The sequence below is a fragment of the Mus pahari genome, chromosome 1, assembly GCF_900095145.1.
Source record: "Mus pahari chromosome 1, PAHARI_EIJ_v1.1, whole genome shotgun sequence".
NCBI lineage: Eukaryota > Metazoa > Chordata > Mammalia > Rodentia > Muridae > Mus > Mus pahari.
In genome coordinates, this window is record NC_034590.1 from 118,780,618 (window position 1) to 118,804,385 (window position 23,768).

Here is a 23,768-nt window from a genome sequence, read left to right on the forward strand (position 1 = left end):
CCTGCCTCTGCCTCCTGAGTGCTGGGACTAAAGGTGTGTGCCACCACCGCCTGGCCTAGACTACTTTTTCGTTAAAGATTTTTAACGTGCTAAAATGTTGACAGTTATCATGAGAAGTTTCCAACAGTAATTAGATAACAGTGTTTCTATTTATTTTCTTGAAGTTTACGTATGTGAATATGGATGTAACTATAGATAGGCCAGATTTTTGCATATTTTCATAAATCTCATATCTGTTGTCCACATTTATGTCTTACAATCTCTAGTATCATGTATTGTTTCTGTGCAGATGTGTACTTTGGAAAATAACTGTTTCTTTAAAGGGAAAGGAGGATATTATTCTTGAGATTAAATGAAATCAAGAATTTGAGATTCTTGAGAGATAAGGCAGATCTGGTAGTTCATGCCTGTAATCCTAACAGATATCTGGGAGGCCAAATAAGGAGGACTGTCATGAGTTCTAGGCTAGTTTGAACTACAATGTGCGACCCTGTCTCTGAAAACAACCCCAAACCAAAAAAAACCAACAGAAAGCCAAAAAAGTAGCAGTTAGGTTTTAGAGCTAAACAGTTTCTGCCTGGCTTTGTAGTACAAATGAAGATGTTGAACTGAAGTGGTTTATTCAGGGCAGACCCAGGGCCAGAGCTTTGGTATTGTTATAGAGAGTTCTCTTCCCTGCGGACCGCCTCATTACAGTGCTGATCTTTGCCCTTAATCCTTGCACTGTAATGCTGGAGGCTGAAGCAAGAAGATTGAGAATTTGAGGTGATCCTGGGCAAGAGCCTGTCTAAAAACAAAAGCTCAAATAAAAATGCCCCCAGATAACCTTTGCTAAGCTATAGAAGAGAGAAGTGATGGTAAGACTTGGTAATACACTGCACATAGGGAGATGAGGTGGGGATGCAGAGGGCTTGGACGGGTAATTGAGAGGAAACATTTTGAAATACTAAGTGTAGACTTGTAAAGTGTTACTACTGGGGCGTTTTGAAAGGAGACTGAAGGTGAACCAGTCAGATCACAGAGGCTGAGTTGTAGAACTGGAATAAGGACTTGTCTCCTGACTCTTCAGGTCAGTGTGTTTGCACATATTCCTCCTGCTAGTATGAGTGGAACGTTTAGTGACTCTATACTTAGGCCTTTGAACATGTCGCTTCAGAGGTTAGATAGGAGGGGAGTTAGAGCATCAAAATACAGGGTAGAAAAATGGCAAAAAATGAGCATAGAGTTAAAATTATAAATTAAAGAGCTCATTGAAGCTGGTCATAGTGGTCATGCCTATAGAGAAGTGGAAGTAGAGAGATTAGGAGTTCAAGGACAGCCTTGGCTACATTTTGATTTTGAGACCCTCTGTTTCTCCCAAAAAGCTCAGTGAGAGAGTAAGAACTACAGGAGACTACAGAAGAGCGTTGGCGTATATCAGGCACTAAGGGTAAGGAAAGAAAGAGCTTCTGCAGGGAGATGCCAAAGAGCATGCTAAGATTTGTCCTGAGTAGAGGTTTTCAGTTGCCGTTCCTAATATATGTCAGATGCTGTGCTTTAGCCTTTAGGTTTTTTTGTTTTTGTTTTTGTTTTTTGAGACAGCTCCTCAGTGTATAGGCCATCCTAGGCTTGAACACATAATCTAGCATAGTTTGGGTTTGAAGCAACTGTTGTTCTTACTCTTCCCCCTTCTTGCAGCTGGGCATTAGGTTTATAAATGGAGGCTGAAGTGGTTATGTTTTCTAGAGTTACATTGAGACAAGGTCATAGGCTTTGGTTATGTCACAGTTTTTGTTGTCTGCTGTTTGTGGGCATTGTTCTGGGAACTTGGACGTCATAGCATTGAACAAAAGACAAAAAAATCCTGCCTTCATAGAACTTAACGTTTTGGAGAAGAGAAAAACCAAAATTGAGGCCTGTCCTCATGCTAGAGCCTATTTTTTTATTTATTTTATCATACTATTTAAGAGGGCAGGTCAGATAGCTTCCAGGTAAAAATGCTTACTGCTAGTCTGTTGTTCTGTGTTCAACCCCTGGGACCTGCACAATAGAAAGAGAGCACTAATTTCTCTAAGTTTTTCTCTGATGTCTATATATGACACCAGTGCAAGCATACATACGTACACACACACAACACACACAGACACACAATAAGATGAAAATTAAACTAATTACTCGGAGGGAGAGGTGGGTGATCCAGACAAGGTTAGTTAAAAATTGAATTCTAGGTCAAGAGCAAGAAGCATTTCAGGCCTTGGGAATAAGTAGTTGCATAGGTCATCTACTTGAAATTGTGGAGTTAAGACAGGACAAGATAAGACATGAGCCCTAGCTTTCTCCCTGTAGAAATACCAATGAGAATGAATTTTACAAGCAGGATGAGAACAGTCAGGATAGTATAGGGAATAGTGAAAGTACTTACAAGATGGAAGCTTAGCTTTGAGCTATCAGTCCATAAATTGTTTTATTTTGTATTTTTTGTGTTGCTAGGGTTAGAACTAAGGACTTTATGCATAGGCTGTTCTCTGCATTGAGCTGCACCCTTATACCTTGTAATTTTGATAGCTTTTAATGTGGCTGTCTCCATGGTGTACTTAGTATTTATATTTTGGCTTTTTTTTTTTTTTTTTTGGTTTTTCGAGACAGGGTTTCTCTGTATAGCCCTGGCTGTCTTGAAACTCACTTTGTAGACCAGGCTGGCCTTGAACTCAGAAATCTGCCTGCCTCTGCCTCCCGCCTCCCGAGTGCTGGGATTAAAGGTGTGTGCCACCACGCCCGGCTATATTTTGAGACAGGGTTTCTCAGGACAGTTCTGACTGTCCTGGAACTCGTTTCTAGACCAGGCTGGCCTCGAACTCAGAGATCTGACTGCCTTTGCCTCCTGAGTGCAGGGATTAAAAGCATGAACTACCACTGCCTGGCTATGATATACTTAATATGTAAAGAAGTATAAGAGTTCAACCCTAAGGGATGAGGTAGTAATGTAGTTAAAGGAACAATCAGAGACAGTGACTGCTAGGTGGAAAAGGGAAAGGGCATGCTGGTAAGGAACAGGACTCTAAGTTTTATATATATATATATGTATTTTTTTCCAATGTCCTCTATGAGGGCAGGTTTTTTTTTTCTCTCTCTGTTCAGTACTATATATCCTAGATTCCCTAGACAAGTGTGCACACTACTGCTGAGACAAACCATCTAACCCCTAAGGTTTAATTAAGGAATTTTTTTTAATTAAAATTTAATTTTAATTTTTTACTTACTCATTTTACATCCCATTCACTGACCCTCTTCCTGTCACCCCCTCCCACATTCTTTCCCCCCAACCCCCTTCCCCCTCTTCTCTGATTGGGTAGGGGCTCCCCTTGGGCAGTCTCTCACCCTGGTACTTCAAGTCTCTTCTAGGCTAGGTGCTTCCTCTCCCACTGAGGCCAGACAAAGCAGCCCAGCTAGTAGAACATTGCCCCCACACAGGCAACAGTTTCTGGGATGGCTCCCATTCCAGTTATTCTAATTAAGGATCTTAATGATTCTGGAGTCCAGGATAAATCAGCAAAGGCCCTTTATCTGTTATCTACAGTGGGAGGGATCGAAATGAGGTTTTTTTTTTTTTTTGTTTTTGTTTTTTGGTTTCCCTTTTAGCCCAGAGGATGTTAATGACTGCTTATATTCCCAATGAAGGGGCATGCAGGGTCACCCCAGCTCTCACACTAATAATGACATGCTTTTCTTTGCTCTTGCTAATGTATTGCAAGAACCAAGAGAGGCAACAGATTAACAGTTTCCTTTTCATTCTCCCTGTCCTCAGCAGTGTCTAACTTTTCTTGTGGTGCAGTTCATTGAATATAACTATCTTTTGGTCATTGGGTTATTCCATCCTGCCTGTAACCTATACAGTCTTTTTTTTTTTTTTTTTTTTTTTTTTTTTTTTTTTTTTTTTTTTTTTTTTTTTTTTTTTTTTTTTTTTTTTTTTTTTTTTTTTTTTTTTTTTTTTTTTTTGAGACAGGGTTTCTTTGTACAGCCCTGGCTGTCCTGGAACTCACTTGGTAGACCAGGCTGGCCTCGAACTCAGAAATCCGCCTGCCTCTGCCTCCCGAGTGCTGGGATTAAAGGTGTGCGCTACCATGCCCGGCACCTGTACAGTCTTAACTTTCATGTCTTTTGGCTGATAGTGCCACCAGCATCTTTAGGATTATAGCCTTTGACTGTGTAACACTGCATATCACCCATGTTGGCTATGTGTCATTCTCATTCATTTATGCTGAAATAGAAAAATAGCTGGAATTGAAAGGTCTAGTGTATAAACAAACTTAGTAATAAAAATCTTGGGAGACTCTTGTATTGGTTACTTGATTTGGTTGTGTTTGAAAGTTGCTATGTTACTGAGTTAAACAAAATAGGAACCATTCTTTCCCATAAAAGTGAACTGGTAGGGCACTTCTGCATGAAGTTTAGGACCTGACTGTCCTGTGCCAGTGCTCTAGGGCGTTGTCCTCCTGTGCCTGGTCCTCACTGACTCACTTCCATTTCTGTATCTATCCAGTCGGAAAGGGGGAAAATCTGGAAGTTGCCTGTATTTTTTTTTTTTTTTTCCAGTTACTCTACTAGTCAAAACTTTCACGTGTCATATGATCACAAAGTTGGTTTGGAAATGTATTTCTATTGGGCAGTTATATGTCCTGCTAAAAACTTACATAGAGGATGGGGATGAATTAGACAGTAATGATACATTGTTGTTAAAATTCCATCCCATAAACAACCTCTGTTTACTACTTCTCCTAAGGGCCCAACCATAAACCAAGGTACAATTCTGTCAAGAGAACACTGGGTAAGTTTATTGGGCTTCCTTACAGAGTATAGGGGAAAGATTTCTTACAGGGATGTGAGGGCTCCTTCTCCCAATAGGTCTTCTCCCAATTAGAAAGCCTTTACCTAGAACGTTAGTTCAAATAAGGTAGAGTTGCATACAGTAGGTATCTTAGGGTTACCATTGTTGTAATGAAACACCATGACCAAAGCAACTTGGGAGGAAAAAAAGTTTATTTAGTTTAAGCTTCCATGTTACAGTTCAGCATCAAAGGAAGTCAGGATAGGAACTCAAGCAGGGCAATAAACTGGAGGCAGAGCTGATGCAATAGCTATGCAGGAGTACTGCTTGTTGGCTTGTTCCCCATGCTTTCTTATAGAACCTTGCTCAGCCCACTTTCTTAACAGAACTCAGGACTACCAACCAGTCTCCCATAACTCACCCATGACTCACTAATTAAGAAAATGCCCCCAACTGGAGAGATGGCTCAGTGGTTAAGAGCACTGATTTGTTTTTCCAGAGGTCCTGAGTTCAAATCCCAGCAACTACATGGTGGCTCACAACCATCTGTAATGAGATCTGATGCCCTCTTCTGGTGTGTCTGAAGACAGCTACAGTGTACTTATATATAATAAATAAAATCTTAGAAAGAAAGAAGGAAAGAAAGAGAAAGAGAAAATTCCCTAAAGGATGTCTACAGCCTGATCTTAGGGAGACATTTTCTCAATTGAAGTGCCTTTTTCTCTGATGACTCTAGTGTGTGTCAAGTTGACACAAAAACTAGCCAGCACTAGTAGTAGGTAGTGGCTGGATACTAAGGATAGGGTCTTGTGATCCTCCTCAAGCCTTCACAAAGTAGTGTAAACACTCAACAAGCCTAACTGGGATAATCATTTTGCAAGAGGCCAACAGCTGAACATCTCAAGGTGGCAGTTGTTTGGTTGCATAAGTACATATGTATGCAAATGCCATAATGTAACCCATTGCTTTGTATGACCGCCTCCCCCCAAAGAGAATCACATGTACAAAAACCCAACAGTGTTATATAACAAAGAGAAATCAGAGAATATTAGGGTGTTGACACAAAAACTCAGCTTTCACTATAAAGAGGAATAAGAGATAGTTTGTTCTGGAGCCATATTTGAATGACCATGATCTGGGAATATAAATTTAGACTACCCTAAATCTTAGGAGTGAAGTTTTATAGTTTTACATAATGTAAAAAAATCAAGACAAGTTTAAAATACATTGGTGGGTACAGAAGAAAAGTACAAGATAGAGGAAGCTTTTCCGTAGGCCTCAAATGCTGTCTGATGACAACAGGTTGGTGAAAGCTAGTGGTCTGCTAAGTTAATAGATTCCAAAAGCCTTTTATCTGTTAGTCACCAGATACTAGTAGATAGTTAAAGTATCTTAGGGTTTCCATTGCTGTGAAGAGACAACATGAGCACAGTAACTCTTATAACAGAATACATTTAATTGGGGCTGGCTTACCATTTCAGAGGTTCAGTCCATTATTATCATGGCAGAAAGCATGACAGTATGCAGGCAGGGATGGTGCAGGAGCAGCTGAGAGTTTTACATCTTGATCCACAGCTAGCACTATGTACCACACTGGGTGTAGCTTGATGATAAGAGACCTCAAAATCACCCCACAGTGAACTACTTCCTTCAATAAGGCCACACGTGAATTTATGAGGGTCATACTTATGGAAATCATCACACAAGGAATGGCTGTTCTAGGAGCTAAAGCTAGTCCAGATAAGGTGATTAGCTTCTGAATCTGGAACATTCCAACCTCTCCATATTACTACAGTTCTAATAAGTCAACAGTCTGTACAGACACAGCTTCTAAGTATTCTTGTTGACTGAGGGAATGTCTTCTCTGCCACAGTTGAATTTTGTCTTGTAAGCTTCTTTGAGTTCTGTACATTACTTTAACACTGGCTTTTCCTTAAGAATAAATTTCTCAGGGGCTGGAGAGATGGCTCAGTAACTGCTCTTCCAGAGGTCCTGAGTTCAGTTCCCAGCAACCACATGGTGGCTGGCTCACCACCATCTATAATAGGATCTGATGCCCTCTTGGTGTGTCTGAAGAGAGCTACAGTATACTCATATACATAAAATAAATAAGTACATCTTTTAAAAAAATGATAAATTTCCCAGAGTTTTCTTTTCTTTTCTTTTTTTTTTTTTAAATTATAGGAATGGAACTCAGGGACTTTCATGCATGCAGTGGGCAAATGCTCTACTAGTGAGCTGCCATCCCCAGCCCAGATTTTCTCAGTTCATTTATCTGAGAGATTTGGATCTTGAATTTATTTGCTGCTGTGCCAACAATTAGTGTAAGATAGCTAGAAGTAGTGGTACATGCTTGTAATCACAGCACTTGGGAGGCTGAGGCAGGAGGACATTGAGTTTTAGATCAGCTTGAGATACATAATAGATTCCAGATTTTTTTTAAAAAATACCCTTTCCTCTGTGTGTGTGTGTGTGTGTGTGTGTATGTGTATGTGTATGTGTGTATGTGTGTGTGGTACGTGTGCACTCACTTGCGTGCGTGGGCACATGTGTGTGTAGGTATACTTGGAGGCCCAAAGTTGACATCAGGAATCATCTTTAATTACTCTTTTACCTTTGTTGACCAGTGTCTCTTACTCAAATCCAGAGCTTACATATATAGCTAGTTTAGTTAGCCAGCTTGCTCTGTGGAGTCTACCTTGTGAAGGTAGAATTATAACCATCCTGGATTCTGGGGATCTGAATTTTCTCAAGCATTTTTTTGGAAGAACAGTGTTCTTAACCTCTAGGCCATTTCTCCAGCCCTTAGCTTTTATTGTTATAATAAGCCTTAATCAGCACTATAACTGGGCAGATATCTGCCTTCTAAGATATTAGTATCTATTTCCCCATTAATAACCCCAAATTAAAATTCACCATGTTAGCTGGGCAGTGGCGCACGCCTTTAATCCCAGCACTTGGGAGGTAGAGGCAGGTGGATTTCTGAGTTCGAGGCCAGCCTGGTCTACAAAGTGAATTCCAGGACAACCAGGGATACACAGAAAAGCCCATATACTCCTCCTTTTAGAGTCATTACGGTTATTGTATATGTTAATGTGCCTTATGAAAGCTTTTGTTCTTTTCATGGTGTGTGTGTGTAAAACTTAATTTTTTTTTTCTGGTTTCTAAATGGGCATAGGTGATGCCATGGAAAATGGAAAACCTGGTCCAGTGCAGGTTGTTTTGGTTCATAAAGAACAACATTCCTTTGAGCTAGAAGAGAGAGCCTTGGCCAGCATCCTCCTCCAAGACCATATCCGAGATCTTGATGTGGTGGTAGTATCAGTGGCTGGTGCTTTTCGCAAGGGCAAATCCTTCATTCTGGACTTTATGCTTCGATACTTATATTCTCAGGTAAGGAAGTTAATTTCAAAGTAGAAAGTGAGAAAAATAAGCTCATGAATTATTCTTGATGTATAAAATTACATAAGATTTGGTGAGGGGGCTGGAGAGATAGATGGTTCAGTGGTTAAAAGCACTGACTGCTCTTCCAGAGGTCCTGAGTTCAATTCCCAGCAACCACATAGTGGCTCACAACCATCTGTAATGGGATCTGATGCCCTCTTCTGGTGTGCCTGAACATAGCAACAATGTACTCATATATATATATATATATATATATGTATATATATAAAATAAATAAATCTTTGCAAAAAAATAAAGATTTGGTGAGCGGTCGGGGTATGTAGTATAGTGATCAAGTGTTTGCCTATCGTGTGTGAGGCCCTGTATTTTATTCCCAGTGCCTCTGAAAGTAAAACCAAAGATGTAACAGAATATCTGATTTCTCCTGTAGAAGGAAGGTGGTCATTCAAATTGGTTGGGTGACCCAGAAGAACCACTGACAGGATTTTCATGGCGAGGAGGCTCTGATCCAGAAACTACTGGGATTCAGATTTGGAGTGAAGTTTTCACTGTGAAGAAGCCATGTGGAAAAAAGGTAAGGATGTTAAGATAAAGAAAGAAAGAAAAGAAAGAAGGAAGAAAAAAAAGAAAGAGAAGAAACAAAAGATTTAGACATTATAACAGAATAACTAAATGAAAACTTGTGTTTCTTTTGCTTTCTTGAGATAGGAATTTTTTTGGTTTTTGGATAAGTTTGCCAGGTTGGTCTGGAACTTGGTAGGTAACACTAGGCTGGCCTTGAATCATCCTGAGATGGCTCCTTCAGCTGCCTGTGTTCTGGGATCGTGGGTATGGGGAGAGGAGATGGAGTCACATGATGAAGCCTGGGAAATCCAATTCTGGAGACCAGCATTAGGGTGCAGATCTCAGTTTATTGCCCAGCATATAAGCTTATATACAGTGTTTGAACCAATCCCAACCTCCTAATCCTTGTCCAGTTGTATCTCAACACATCATCACTGGTCTCCAATGAAAGCCATGCCTGATGAGGTTACTCTGACTTCATGTGGGGGAGTGTCCTCACCTCTTAGGACTTCCATGAAGACAGGGGAAGCAGCTGACTTCATGGCCTCGGTTCTTCTTTGCTGTCTCACTGGTGTTCTGGGAACAGTCTTAGATCTATGCCATGTGAGGCAGATCAGGACTCTTAGAGGAGTCTCGAGCCTGTGGTGCCTTGCTCGCTCGCCATCCTCCTTTTTCCTTCACAAGGTTGACTTCCTCATCCCCCACACATAGGTGCACATTACCTTGCTTGGCACTAGATGAGAACTTTAACATATGCTGTGTTAATCCAATCAAAAAATAAGTTAGATCCTTTCAAATCCATGATAACTCCTATCTCCTAATGTAATTGCTCTTTTTTCCTGTTGAGTTATTTTGACAGTAGATCCTACAGTGTACTTATTTAAACCCTTTACTAAGTAGGAAGCTTGATGCAGGGAGGTGTCGATATACATTTTATAATAAAAATTTTTGCTTTGTAAAGCTGTCTACTCACTCAAACTTTCCTTCCATTTTTGAATTCCTTTAATGAAAAAGCCATTCTAATGTTAAACAAAAGTGTTGTAAAACAAAAGAAAGCAACTATTAGAGCTGTATGTGTTATTCATATGTCTTAGGTCACAACTTAGAGGCCAGCCTGGGCTTCTTAAAATGTACATAAAAGAACTTGGCATGGTGACTTGTGCCTGAAATCCCTGTATTCAAGAGGTTGAGGCAGGAAGATTGGCACACATTTGAGGCCAGCATGGGCTATAAAATGTGGGACCCTGTTTTAAAGACAACAACAAAAAAAGTGGTTTGGAAGTTTACTGTGTTAGTCTGTGACATGAGACCATTTCTATCAATGTTGATTACATATGTAGCTTCTGCTTTTCAGAGAGCTTCCAGTAAGTCCTCTTCTTTCCTCTTTAGTCTCATTTTCCAGTTAGCAGACACATGCGATTGTAAACTCCTGTTTAATTGGATATTACGCTGCTGATTCAGGATTTATCCTGTACAAGTGTCTGATTCAATGGTTTTTAGTATAAACATAAAGCTGAACAGTTATCACCATCTGACTCTAAAACATTTTATTTCCTTAAAAGAGGCCTTCTTCCAGCTCCTCATCTCTACTAATTGACTATTGCCTGAGCTGTCAGGAGGGGCAGCCTGGTTGGAGAACTTGGTGGGCTTGCTCTTCACCTTCCTTTCTCTCCCTTTTTTCCTGTCATCTTCACCTTTTCCCTGTCTTCTTGTCTTTTTTTGGTATTGGGGATTGAACTTAGTGTGTTCTATCTCTCAATTACATCTCCTCATGGAGCTGTCTGATTATGTTATATAAGTGAAATGATACGTGTTTTTTGGGTCTGGCCTCTATTCAGCCTAATTCTCTTATAGCATTCATCAATCCTTTACTCTCTTCCATGACTGAACAATATCTACTGTATAAGAATACTATACTTTTTTTTAATATATCAGTTGTGACTATTTGGACTGTGTGTATGTTTGGTGTATTATAAATAATGCTGTCTGTACATGCCTGCAATCTTAGTACTTGGGAAGCTGAGACATGAGTTTCAGGCTAGCTAGACATCCTGTCTAAACTAACCTCTTCCATCAAACAAAAACTCAGAGCTAGAGAATTAGGTGTGTGGCTCAAGAACATTTGTTGCTGCTCTTTTAGAGGACCTGGGTTCTTTGAAAAACAGAAATATTACCAGAATGTGTTTTCCTTTTGATCTCAGGTGTGCAAATATGGGGCTTCTTTGTCTGTGATTTGCCTCATATTCTAGCAGAAGCATAATTTTGCCAGCTGCAGATAGTTTTTGCCATTATGTGATATTTGGAATTCTGGGGACTTTACAGAGGGTATGTAAATGTTGTCGGGTTATTGTTTGGTTGCTGTTGGTAGAGATTTGTTAAGTAGTTATGCCCAAAGAAGAAACAACAGAAAGACTTTAGATACCCTGACAGTGAAGATCAAACTTGCCCCAAGGAACTTGGCGCCTCTAATCAGCAGGAAATAGTCTGGTGATAATGTAGTCCCCTTTCTGACCTGTGATTTTATTCAGGGATCTCTTTGCTCTCTTTTATGTAGGGTTAAGAGGTTGTAAGGGTAGAAGAGAAAGAGTGGAGAAGGGTGGAAGATAGAAAAACCTACAAAGTAGCCAAATAACAACTCCACACGCATACACAAAAATAAAATAAACACATCTAAAAAATTATTAAAAATACTACCCACCATAACCATCTATGTACAAGCTTTTCTAAGATTGAAGGTCTCTTGTATATATCCATATGTTTACTTTTTGTGTCTGCAACAGATACTTGAGATACACAACTTAAGGGAGGAAAGATTTATTTCAATCACAGGTCCAGAAATTTCATTCCTTAGCTGTTTATTACTGAGGGCTAGAGACCAATCTGTACATGACAGAAATCGTGATTATGCAGGGTTGACTGTCATGGTGGGAAGCTCAGGGTGGGACAGAGTAACTCACTTTGCAATTGACAGGAAGCTAGAGACAGGAGTGGCCAAGGCAAGCATGTGCCTCAGAGTTATGTCCTGAACCACCTACTTCCCCATTCAGTATGAACTCATCAGTGGGTCACCATTGATGAGATGAATACCCTCACCATGAGTTACCTCATTCAGACTCAGGAGCTGAGGGACAAGTCTTCAACAAAGGAACTTCCTGGGGAAGTGTTTCTGTATCACATGGCAACTCTGACTGACTTTATTTTTTAAACTTGCTTACTTTTTTCCGTCTGTATGGGTGTTAGGCCTGCATGTATTTCTGTGCATCGTGTGCATGCAGTCCTACAGAGGCCAGGACAGGGCACTAGATCCCCTGAACTGGGGTTATGGATGGATGTGAGCCCAATATATGGATGCTAGGAATCAAACTCGCTTAACTACTGAGCCATCTCAGCAGCTCCTGTGACTGTCTTTAAAAAAACAAACAAGATACTTAATATATTCTAAAGAGCTCTACCAACCTGTGTGCATACTGGCAATGCAGGAGGTTCTAGTTTCTCGCACTTGATACTATTTTTTCTTCTTCTTTTTCTTTCTTTCCTTTTCTTTTGATTAAGATTATATTTTTCTTTCTTATTTTTAATTACTTTAATAGATATTTTCTTCATTTACATTTCAAATGCTATCCCAAAAGTCCCCTATACCCTCCCCCAAGATTATATTTTTAAATCAAAGCTGGTCTCCAATTTGATTCCTTAGTCTCCCGAGTTCAATATACGTGACTTATTTGTTCTTTTTATGTGTATTAACTTATTTGATGGCTTGTACATACCTCTGAATAGCCCCCATTCCCTGTTTGAGACATCTTGGGGTGTGTGTCTGTGTATATTTTTGTGTTGGTGCATATGTATTTATTTATATGTTTGTGTAGAAGTGTGTGGTCAGAGCCTTAGCCTTTGGTGTCATCTTTAGGAATGTTATTTATCTCTTTTGAGACAGTGTCTCATTGGCTTGGAGTTTACCAATTAAGATAGACTGTTGGCCAGTGAGCTGTAGGGGTTGGTTCTTCTGCCTTTGCTTCTCCAGAGTTGGGATTACAGGTGTACACCATGGAGTTTTAGGATTTTCACATGGGTTGTGGGGACTCAAATTCAGGTCTTCATGCTGTGAGGCAAGCCTTTTACTGACTGAACCATCTCCTCTCCAATTCCATTTTGTGTGTGTGTGTGTGTGTGTGTATTTAGTAGCCAACTTAGTAGGTATGAAATGGTAAGTCATTGTGGTTTTGATTTTCATTTGTATTTTACTAGTGATGAATATTATTGAACACTTTTTTTTCAGTTACTTAACAGCCATTTAGACTTCTTTGGAGTAATGTCTATTCAAATCAAATCCAAAGTTTACAAAAATTTTTATTTTATGTGTATTGGTGTTTTGCCTATGTATATGTCTGTACCACATATGTAACTGGTATCTGTGAATATATAATTAATATATGTGAAGAGATGTGAAGGTCAGAAGGGGGCATTGGATCCTCTGGAACTGGAGTTACAGATGGTTATAAACTGCCATCTGGGTGTTTGGAATTGAACCTAGGTCCTCTGGAAGAGTAGTAAGTGTTCTTAACCACTGAACTGTCTCTAGTTCCTGACTTATCTTTGTAAATTAGCTTATAAAGTACCAGGTTTCCTTATGATTTTTCATACATACTTAGTTTAGTTGACTCTCTCACCTCCTCCATTTTGTTCCCATTCCCATTTAAATATTTTCAGTTCCCAGTGTTCCTCCTTCCACTTTCAAATCATGTGCCTTCTACTACTCCCACTTTTCTTAAATCTTCCCAGGGATGAACGATAGGGGGAGGGGCTCCCTGGGGGAAGGACTGAGAGGAAAGATGGGGGCTGACATCAGGATGTACAGTGAATAAAGTGAATAAATAAATTAATGAAAAGGAAAAGGAAGAAAAAGCTTTCCTTTCCCTCTCTTGTGGGTCCTTTTCTAGGGTTTGGCCTCTACATATTCACCCATATAAATGATGCATATATAAAAAATGAGAAGCTGGGATCTGCATGTGAAAGAAAACATGGTGTTTGTCTTTCTGAGTTTGTGTCACCATTGTTAATATACTATTTTTCATTCCCATCCACTTTCTTAGGAATTTAATTTTTCTTTATGGCTGAATAAATTTTTTTTGTTTACATTTACCACATTTAAATAAATCAGGGTGAGTTCATTTTCCTATTGTGAATAGAAAAGCAGTGAACACAGATGAGCAATGAACATCTCTGTGGTAGCATATGGAGTCCTTGGTATGCGTATGGTGGTATAGCGGGATCATACAGGAATTCTGTTTTTAATTTTTAAGCCATTGATTTCTGTAGTGACTATTGTAGTTTACATTCTCAATAAATAAATATTTTATAACTTAATTAAAAATGTTAAAAATGCAGTGCCTGGTGGGTAGTGAGATAAGTGGCTGGCTATGACATTGATGTTTTCCTTTGGTGGCATAATTTTATCCTTCATGTTGTTCCATATGCTTGTGTTTTGTAGCATCTCACTAGGTCAGAGCACATAGTCCCTAGTGAAGTGCTCTTACCAAAGCAGGAACCTAATTGCTTTTTCTGATAGAACCTACAAGCAGTGTTGGGTGACTCATGTAAATGTTATTTTCAGTTTTTCCTTCTGATTTTTGAGACAGGGTCTCATTCTATAGCCTATCCTGGACTATTCCTTATGTATTCTGGGCTGATCTTGAACATACGGCTGTCTTCTTTCCTCAGCTTCTCAAGTGCTGGGACTACAGGATTACTGTATACTGTAGGGATAAACTCTTGTGCATTGCATAAAAGTATCACCTGTCAATAAAGAGATGAATAGCCTATAGCAAGGCAGGATACAGTAGAAGGTGGGACATCTGACTTAGAAGAATTCTGGTATGGAGTCGTGCAGGAGATTCACCACCCAGACTTGAAGGAAGTCAGACATATGAAACTGAGGAGAGATAACCGGCCACATGGCAGACATAGAATAGTATAAATGGGCTAATTGAGTTATGAGCTAGTTGGGGAACAAGCCTAGCTTAAGGCCTAGACATTAATTCATAAATAAACAAGCCTCTGTGGCAGTATTTGGGGACTGGGGGGGATATAGAAAAGCCTAAATAGTTACCATGTATTTTTAATGTACTCTTTGCAGTTTCCTCCTTTTCATTTTTACCTTTTGTTTTTCTTTTCTTGTTTCTTTTTCTTTAAGGTTGCAGTTGTTCTGATGGATACCCAGGGGGCCTTTGACAGCCAGTCCACTGTGAAGGACTGTGCTACCATTTTTGCTCTAAGCACTATGACTAGTTCTGTTCAGGTAAGACTCCCCTCTGTTCCTTTCCTTTGTCTACTTTCCCCCTTTCCTCTTCCTCCCCCTTCTCCCCTTCCCCCCTTTCCCTATTTCTTCCCTTTCTCCCTTCTTCTGGGGATTGAACCTAGGATTTTGAAAATGCAAGGCAACTATTCTACAGTGAGCTCTGTAGTCTTGTCAATTATTTTCTGTTAATGCAATTTTTGTGGTTGTATTTAAGTGGTTTTTTTTTTTTTTTTTTTTTTTTTACTTCATTTGGTTTTTCAAGACAGGGCTAGCCCTGGCTGTCCTAGAATTTACTCTGTAGAACAACCAGGCTGACCTTGAATTCGCTGAGGTCTGCCTGCTTCTGTCTCCTGAGTGCTGGAATTAAAGGCATGTGCCGCCACCACCTGGCTATGAGGTTCTTTTTAGACTGTGTTTCAGTTTGCTTTTCTGTGGCTGTGATAAACCATTCTGATTAAAGCGAACTTGGAGAAGGTAAGGTTTATTTGGCTTACACTTCAGGTTATGATCCTTTATGGAAGGAAGTCAGGGCAGGAACTCAAGATAGGAATTCGGAGCTCTGGAGACAGGAACCATGGAAGAGTGGTGCTTACTGACTTTTTCCTGCTCATGCTTAACTACTGTATATAGTTCACTCACACACACACACACACACACACACACACACACGCACAAGATTAGGATTCCTACATATACTTGTCTGCTTCTTTCTGAAGCCACACTAAGTATAATAAAATTAAACTTAATATCAAATTCACAGGAAAAGGAGGACATGAAATAGTATGACAGTACAAAGAACTACATATATATTTATATATAGTTTTTTATTTCAGGCCTACCTGCCTAGGAATGGTGCCACTTACAGTGGGCTAGACCCTCCCATATCAGTCACCAAGCAAGAAACCCTCTTTCTGGTTCAGTGGTTAACAGCACTGGCTGCTGCTCTAGAGGACCTGGGATTAATTTCCAGCACCTGCTCACATCTGTCTGTAACAGTTCAGGGGATCCGTGGTACTAAGCCTGCATGTGGTACACATATCTGTGCCCATGTACCCTCCCATACACATAAATAAAATAAATTAATCTTTAAGAAACACTTTTTCAGTTACAGGCACAGGACAATCTAATTGAAGAATTATTCAGTTGAGGCTTCTGATTTCCCAGGTGACTTCAGGGTTGTGTCAAGTTGTCAATAAAATTTAACTAGCATAAACTATATGCATAACTTAAGCTCTTAGAAGCACAAAAATAATTACTTTTTTTTCTACTTATATAATTATATACAAAATATTTCAAGAAGGGGCTGGTGAGATGGCTCGGTGGGTAAGAGCACCCGACTGCTCTTCCGAAGGTCCAGAGTTCAAATCCCAGCAACCACATGGTGGCTCACAACCATCCGTAACAAGATCCGACTCCCTCTTCTGGAGTGTCTGAAGACAGCTACAGTGTACTTACATATAATAAATAAATAAATCTTAAAAAAAAAATATTTCAAGAAAATCTCAAGCCTCTTAAAGTATTTTAAACTATAAAGAAGGAATTTTGTGATTTTAGCCTTCTATTTTAATTTTTTCCAAAAGACAGATAATACTGCTCTCTCTCTTTTCATTTGCAAAGCTCCATCCAGTTTTATTTGGGACTTGTTTGAAGTAAGACAGAGTGTTATCAATCTTGATTTTTGTTTTCTAGATTTACAATTTGTCCCAGAATATTCAGGAAGATGATCTTCAGCAGCTACAGGTAACAAGAAATGGTAATGGGACTAGTGGGTAAATGATAAAATATTGTGTGCTTTCTATCATGTATGGAATCTAGACATTAAGAGGGTGTGTCTGAGTGCAGGAAGGAGACCAGAGAGGAGGAGGGATAGGATGAAAAGGCTGCGGCTGGGTGGATGCTGGAAAGAAGAGGCCTGGTCACTGAAGTACCTGCTGCGCAGGCATGAAGACTTGAGTTTGAATCTGTAGCACTCACGTAAACAACCAGGTGTAGTAGTGCATGCCTTTTACCACAGCACTCAAGGGGGAGAGGCAGGTGGATCTTTGTAAGTTTGAGGCCAGGCTCGTCTACATAGTGAGTTTTAGTATGGTGGCTGCTAACCCCAGTGATAGAGAGGTAGAAATAGGTTATCTGGAGCTCATTGGCCAGTAGACTAGGAAACTGGTTAGCTTAGGTTCAGTGAGACACTGTCTCATAAACTAAGGTTGAAAGGTATAGAAGAAACCCGATAGCAACCTCTGGTTTCACAGACACATGTGTATATACACTAACATGAACATTTACATGTACATACAATATGCACATCACACAAACAACAGCAACACAGCACAGACATACACATGAAAACAGAAGAAATAAAAGCAAACGGTGGTAAATATGTATCCTCCTAATTTTGTTTTTTTTTGAGACAGGGTCTCTGTGAGTACTGGGCTAGCCAAGGCTTCTGGGGATTGAGTTTGGGTTGGGTTCTCAGGCTTATGTGCCAAAAGCTTTTACCTATTGAGAGATTTTCTCAGCCTCAAGGCTAGATGTGTGTTGTTACCAAGGCTATGCATACATACTATTCTTGCATTCATTTCTCTGGTAGAGGGCAGAGATCTTAGGGCAGACTTCCAAACATTTCTTTAGTTGATAGTCCCCTTCCTTACCCATCTTTGGAGGAACTCTGCTTTTCATTTCTTAGTTGTTTAAAGATTCTATTGAGAGAATATTTTACTTCTTGGGCCTCTGTTTTCTCCCATTTGTTAACAGGGCAGAAAGAGTCAGAACTGGACACTTGCCATCTGCTTCTTTTCTTCTGTGGTGCTTGTGACAAGTTCTTTGTACTGCCTTATTATTTCATGTCCTCCGTGTCCTGTGAATTTGATATTTAAACTTTATTATACTTAGTGTGGGTTCATGAGGAAGCAGGGAAGTGTGTGTGGGAATCCTAACCTTAGTGCGTTCATCCAGACGTTTGAGTTGGGTAGGTACTTACAATGGTACCAGGACTTCTGCCATTGGAGATAACAGAATGCACCAAATGGGAATGTTTCTGCATACTAAGTGCTCATAGTGACTAAAACATGTTCATGGTGAATAAAGGTTACTACGCCCAGCCAAATGAATATTTAAAAATTTTTAAGATTTATTTCATGTGCATGAATATTTCAACTGAATGTGTAAATGTGCCTGGTGTTGGATCCCCTGGAACTGGAATTTGTGAACCTCCATGTGGGTGCTAGGAATCGAACCCTGGTCCTTTGGAAAAACAAGTGCTTTTAACCTCTGAACCATCTCACTAGCTCCCAAATATTTGCAGAAGAATACCTTAAAATTATTTTAAATTAAGCTGTCCTACAAGTTATTAACTTTTTTTTTTAAAGCTCTTCACAGAATATGGCCGTCTGGCAATGGATGAAATTTTCCAAAAACCTTTCCAGGTAAAGCACTGTGAATGTCATTCTTATCTTTGTTTAGTTTACAGTTCACAACCCAGTTTTCTGCCTGTTTTTATGATAACCTGTAAGTTTTTTTTTCTTTTTTTTGAGACAGTCTTGTTACATTGCTTCAGCATGCCCTTGCCCCCTTTGAAAAGATTGGCAGAAAATATTACAGTAATAACTGTAATTAACCTTGAATATGCACTTATACAGTGTTGTAATTCTGTTCTGCTCTGTCACAATAGACACTGATGTTTTTGATTCGAGACTGGAGTTTCCCTTATGAATATAACTATGGACTGCAAGGAGGAATGGCATTTTTGGATAAGCGTTTACATGTAAGTAGGAAATTTGAATGGTTTTCTAAAGGTGGTAACTTTCTCATTTGCTTTTGAATATTGTTTTTAAAGCATATGATTGGAAATGATACTGTTACATTTTTATGAATATTGGCATAAACCAGTATAATTTTTTGTTTAAAAATTTAAAAATTACATGTATTATTTGTGTGTGTGATAGAGAAAGAGAGGAGAGTGCTTCAGTACTTCTGTGAAAGTCAGAGAACAACATATGGAAGTTAGGTCTCTCTTCGCCGTGCGGGTCTCAGGGATTAGACTCAGGTTGGCAGACTTGATGGCGAGTACCTTTCACCTGCTTAGCAGAAAGATGGCTATCTTTCTGGCCCTAGTATAAGTTTTTTTTTCATGGTAAAATTGAAGAGCCAGGGTATATAATATATAGGCACTATGGAGAGGAACTCTGAGCAAAAGGCCTTTATAATTATAATTTCCAGTTATTTTGAATCATTCTATATATGCCTTTAGAATATCATATTTAGAGCCGGGTGCGGTGGCGCATGCCTTTAATCCCAGCACTCGGGAGGGCAGAGGCAGGCGAATTTCTGAGTTCGAGGCCAGCCTGGTCTACAGAGTGAGCTCCAGAACAGCCAGGGCTATACAGAGAAACCCTGTCTCGAAAAGCCCCCCCCCAAAAGAATATCATATTTAGAATTGTAGTTCTGTTCTTACTTAATATTATTTGCTTTGGCATATATATAAACAAGTCTAGCCTGTTCCTGAAACAGAAGACCTTTGTCAGTCAATGCTAGCTTATTGGATCCTCCTTCTGGCCAACAAGCTTTCTGCTTTTCTTACATGTTGCACAATACCTTTGACAACCAAGTCTTTAGTTTCTACTCTCTGTTAGCTATGGGAGCCTCGAGCACATTCATACACTTACTACTTTTTGGGGTGCTGGCTTTTCCCATTGGTCACTCTGATCTGTCATTTGGGAAGTCTTCTTTCCTCTGTTTTTATGCTAGTGGCTGCTGGTGAAGAATACCAAATTGTCTTTGGCTTGTAAACTTGATTTTCCTTGGCAGGTGAAGGAACATCAACATGAAGAAATTCAGAATGTGCGAAATCATATTCATTCATGTTTCTCCGATGTCACCTGTTTTCTCTTACCACATCCAGGGCTCCAGGTGGCCACAAGCCCCAACTTTGATGGGAAATTGAAAGGTATGTTATAGACATTGCTAGTGTACATGTGATTTGAACTTTGGAATCCCATAATTTGCAGTAAGAGTCAGTTATGAATCGAATGGATGTTTATGAGAATGAATATGGTCTCATAGAAAGAATAGTATTAGTATAGTTCAGATTTCCCTCCTGACTTACTAAGATCATCAGAAGCATTTTGCCTGTTTCACTAACTGAAAATGAAGTAATGTTCTTCAGGGGTTTTTCTAAGAAACAGTTTTTGCTTTATAAGAGATCAAAGTGCTAAATGAAGGAAGACTGAAACATAAGACATTCAATATTTTTCAAGTAAAAATATCTTCCTCAGGAAAAGTAACATGATACACAGCCAAATACTGTTTCAACTCCTTTTGTGCTTTTACCAAAACCTGATGCTGGGTCACTAGCTAACGTCAGGAATTGCTGGGTCAATGGTAGGTTAGAGAATCTGAGTTGGGATGCTTGGGTACCATTATCTTATTTTTGTTCCTTATTCCTGGAGGCCCTGAATCACCTAATGGCTGGCCCACAGTTTATACTTGTTAAGCAGTTTATAGGCTGATCTGAGTCTCTTAATTTTCCCTAAAATTAAGTATAATAGTAGCTGTTAGCTTTGCAGTCCAGTTGGGTTTCCAGTTTTATACAAAATGCTTTATTACTAAGCTCCCAGTAATTCCATGAAGTTATATCATTTCATTTCATTTCGGCTTCAGGAAGCTGGCAAAAATGAGAAAAGTTAAGCAACTCAAAGTGCTCAGCTAAAAGCAGTGGGACAGAGGTGCACATCTTAAAGCCTACACTGTGGAAATAGAAGTTCATTGTTGTTTGGAGGAAGTCTTTAGAGAATATGTACATGTTAAGTTACCAGGGCAACTTGCCCTTTAAGAATAGCCTCAGTAAATATGAAATATATAATCTTCATTCTATTTGATTTAGTTGATCTAAGAAGAGTAATATGTTTGTCTAAGTCACTATGTACAGATAGGAAGCTGAGCTAGCTCAGTAGCAAAGAGAGCTCTTGGGTTCTATTTCCAGCACCCACATTAAATGGTTCACAACTATTTGTAACTGTAGTTTCCAGGAATATGATGCCCTCTTCTGACATTCCTGGGTACTGCATGAACATAATGCACTTGTGTATGTGCTGCCACACACAAAACTAAAATGGACTCTTAACTTTTTTTTTTTTTTTTTTTTTTTAGGTTTATTCTATGTGTATGAGTGTCTTGCCTGCTTGTATGAATATATAGCATGTGTGTGTGTTATGCCTGCAGAGCTCAGAAAAATGTGCTGGGTTCCCTGGAATTGGAGTTATTTATTGTGAGCCTCATGTAGATGCTGAGACCTGAGCCTGGGTCTCTTGCAAGGGTGACAAGTATGCCTAACTGTTGAGACATTTTCTCTCTTTTCTTCTAAAACAATTTATTTTTATTTTTATTCAATGTGTATGGTGTTTTGCCAGTTTATATGCCTGTGTACCATGTATGTGCAGAGGCCAGAAAGAGGGTGTCTGAGCCTTTGGAGTTGGAGTTACAGGTATTTTTGAGCCATTATGTAGTTGCTGGAAATCAAGCCAGAATTTTCTGGAAGAGCAGTGCTCTTATCTGCTGAGCCACTTATTCTACCCCTAACCCCTATCAATAAATCTCTTAAAAAGGTTTACAGGCCAGCTGGTCTAAGTGCCTTGAAACAAACTGAATTTGAAAGATGTAACCTTTACTGTCTATTTGACACTGTGTGATATGCTAAGTGATTGGCAGCTTTCCTAAAGGGGATACTGAGATATCTTGTTACTCAGTGATTGAGATATTCAAGAGCAAGGCCTGGGTTTGGTAGAGATATCTGCTTAGGTAAACAGTGGAGGTAGGACCTGTTACCTAAAAAACTGGGAGAAAATTTTTTAGAGTTAAGTAGGGAGAAAAAGTTAAGAAAGTTAAGTGCATTCATGTGCATGTGTGTGTAATGATATATATTCCTTTTTTCTTTTCTTTCCTTTTTTTTTTTTTCTTGAGGGGTAGGATCTCTAGCCCAGGTTGGCCTCAAACTCACTTGGTAGCTGAGGGTAACTTTGAACTTATCTTCCTGCCTCTACTTCCTGACTGCTGGGATTAAGGTATTCATCAGTGTGCCTGGCTAGTAATATTCTCTCAGGATTATGACACTGCATTTAATTGTTTTTTTTTTTTTTTTTTTTTTAACCAAATCTAAACTGTTGGATTTTTGGTTGTTTTGAGTTAAGGCCTAGCTATTTAGCATTGCTTACCTGGGAGTTGATATGTAGACCAGGCTGACTTTGAACTTGGAGCAGGTCTCCTGTTTTCACTTTCTAAATGCTGGGACTATGGACGTGTTCCACCACCCCCAGCTTCGATATTTTTCAATAGGTGACATGAAAAGTCACTGACTTTTCATGTCATGCCCTTATCTCATGGGGAGCTCAGGTTACCAGGTATAAGTATAGAAAAATGTCAGTATTTCCCATCTTCATGCATTTTGATATTTCAAAGCATTTTATTTTAAAACTCAGTTCATTTTAGCATTTTTATTTAGAAAGTAGGCAGTTTTTAAAGGCTGTGTGACTGTGACCTGAAGTTGTATGTCACTGGGACGCATGTTGTTTGCATTTCTGTGGTTGTCTTTAGTGAGTCACTGCAAGCTGGGCAGCTTAAGGCAGTAGAGATTTATTCCTTTACAGTTCAGGAGGCCAGAAGTTTGAAGTAGTGGCTGGTTTCCTTCAGGGGCTCTGAGGGGAGCCTATCCCGTGCCTCTCTCCTGGCTCTGGGAGGTGATGGCAATCCTTGGCATTCATTGGCAGTTTCTGTGTTGTCACATGGTGTCCTCTTTATATATTCTTCTACCAGCCCATCATTCTGAATTTAAGACCTCCTCAGCTATTATAAATCCTCCTGTTTAGTGAATCAAATTTGTTGGGGCACCTTCCAAGTAAGGTCATATGATGTATGTTTGGGGAGGCAGCACAATTTGCTGATGGCTTATTAATTAAATGTTAAGTGTGTTGTTTATATTTATAAGACAGGGAGGAAATTTAAGGTAAGCAATTTCCAGTCTCATGACTAGGAATCATTTGCTTCCCTCATTCAAGATAGAATAATATATATATTTTAATTAATTATTTTTTAGACAGAGCTATATAGTCTTAGCTGGCCTCTGGAATTCACTATGTAGATCAGGCTGGCTGTGAACTCATAGAGATGCCTACCTCTGTTTCTGGAATGGCAGGGTTAAAGGTATACACCACCATGACCAAGATAGAACTATAAGATACAATTATAGGGTTTAAGTCAGGCTTTTTGTAAATATGAAAAGGCAAGTCCAAAAGGACTAGGGATATGTAGCTCAATTATAGAGGCTTCCCTAGCATATATGAATCTCTAAGTGTGGTCTTCAGCATTGAGCAAAAAACAAAAAGCAACCAAACACCAAACTCAAGTTCAAACCCAGACTTAGACCCAATCTCCAAACTCCAAAACCCAAATTATTGAAAACATGTAAACCATTATAACAGTTAGAAAAGCACAAATATATTAGTATGTTATTGGTTTGTTGTTTTGTTTTGGCGTTGGCTTTTGGTTTTTGGTTTTTGAAGACAACATTTCCCTGTGTAACCCTGGGTGTCCTGGAACTCAATTCTGTAGATCAGGCTGGTGTCAAACTCAGATCCACATACCAAGGCCTGGGTTTGGTAGTTGAGGTCAAAAGACAGGTTTGTGGAGGTGAGTCTCTTCTACACTTTAGTG

At 39.4% G+C, this 23,768-nt stretch overlaps 1 protein-coding gene across 2 annotated transcripts in view; it reads left to right on the forward strand.

Annotated features, from left to right (window-relative positions):
• The window catches only part of Atl3 (atlastin GTPase 3), a 40,235-nt gene that overhangs the window by 8,090 nt on the left and 8,377 nt on the right, over window positions 1-23,768 (forward strand). For both annotated transcript variants that reach the window (XM_029538360.1, XM_021191267.2), the window contains exons 2-8: window positions 7,983-8,197; window positions 8,640-8,783; window positions 14,964-15,068; window positions 16,758-16,808; window positions 18,434-18,490; window positions 18,736-18,828; window positions 19,872-20,010. In XM_029538360.1, coding sequence (XP_029394220.1) covers window positions 7,983-8,197; window positions 8,640-8,783; window positions 14,964-15,068; window positions 16,758-16,808; window positions 18,434-18,490; window positions 18,736-18,828; window positions 19,872-20,010 — 804 coding nt within the window. The remainder of the gene's footprint in view (window positions 1-7,982; window positions 8,198-8,639; window positions 8,784-14,963; window positions 15,069-16,757; window positions 16,809-18,433; window positions 18,491-18,735; window positions 18,829-19,871; window positions 20,011-23,768) is intronic.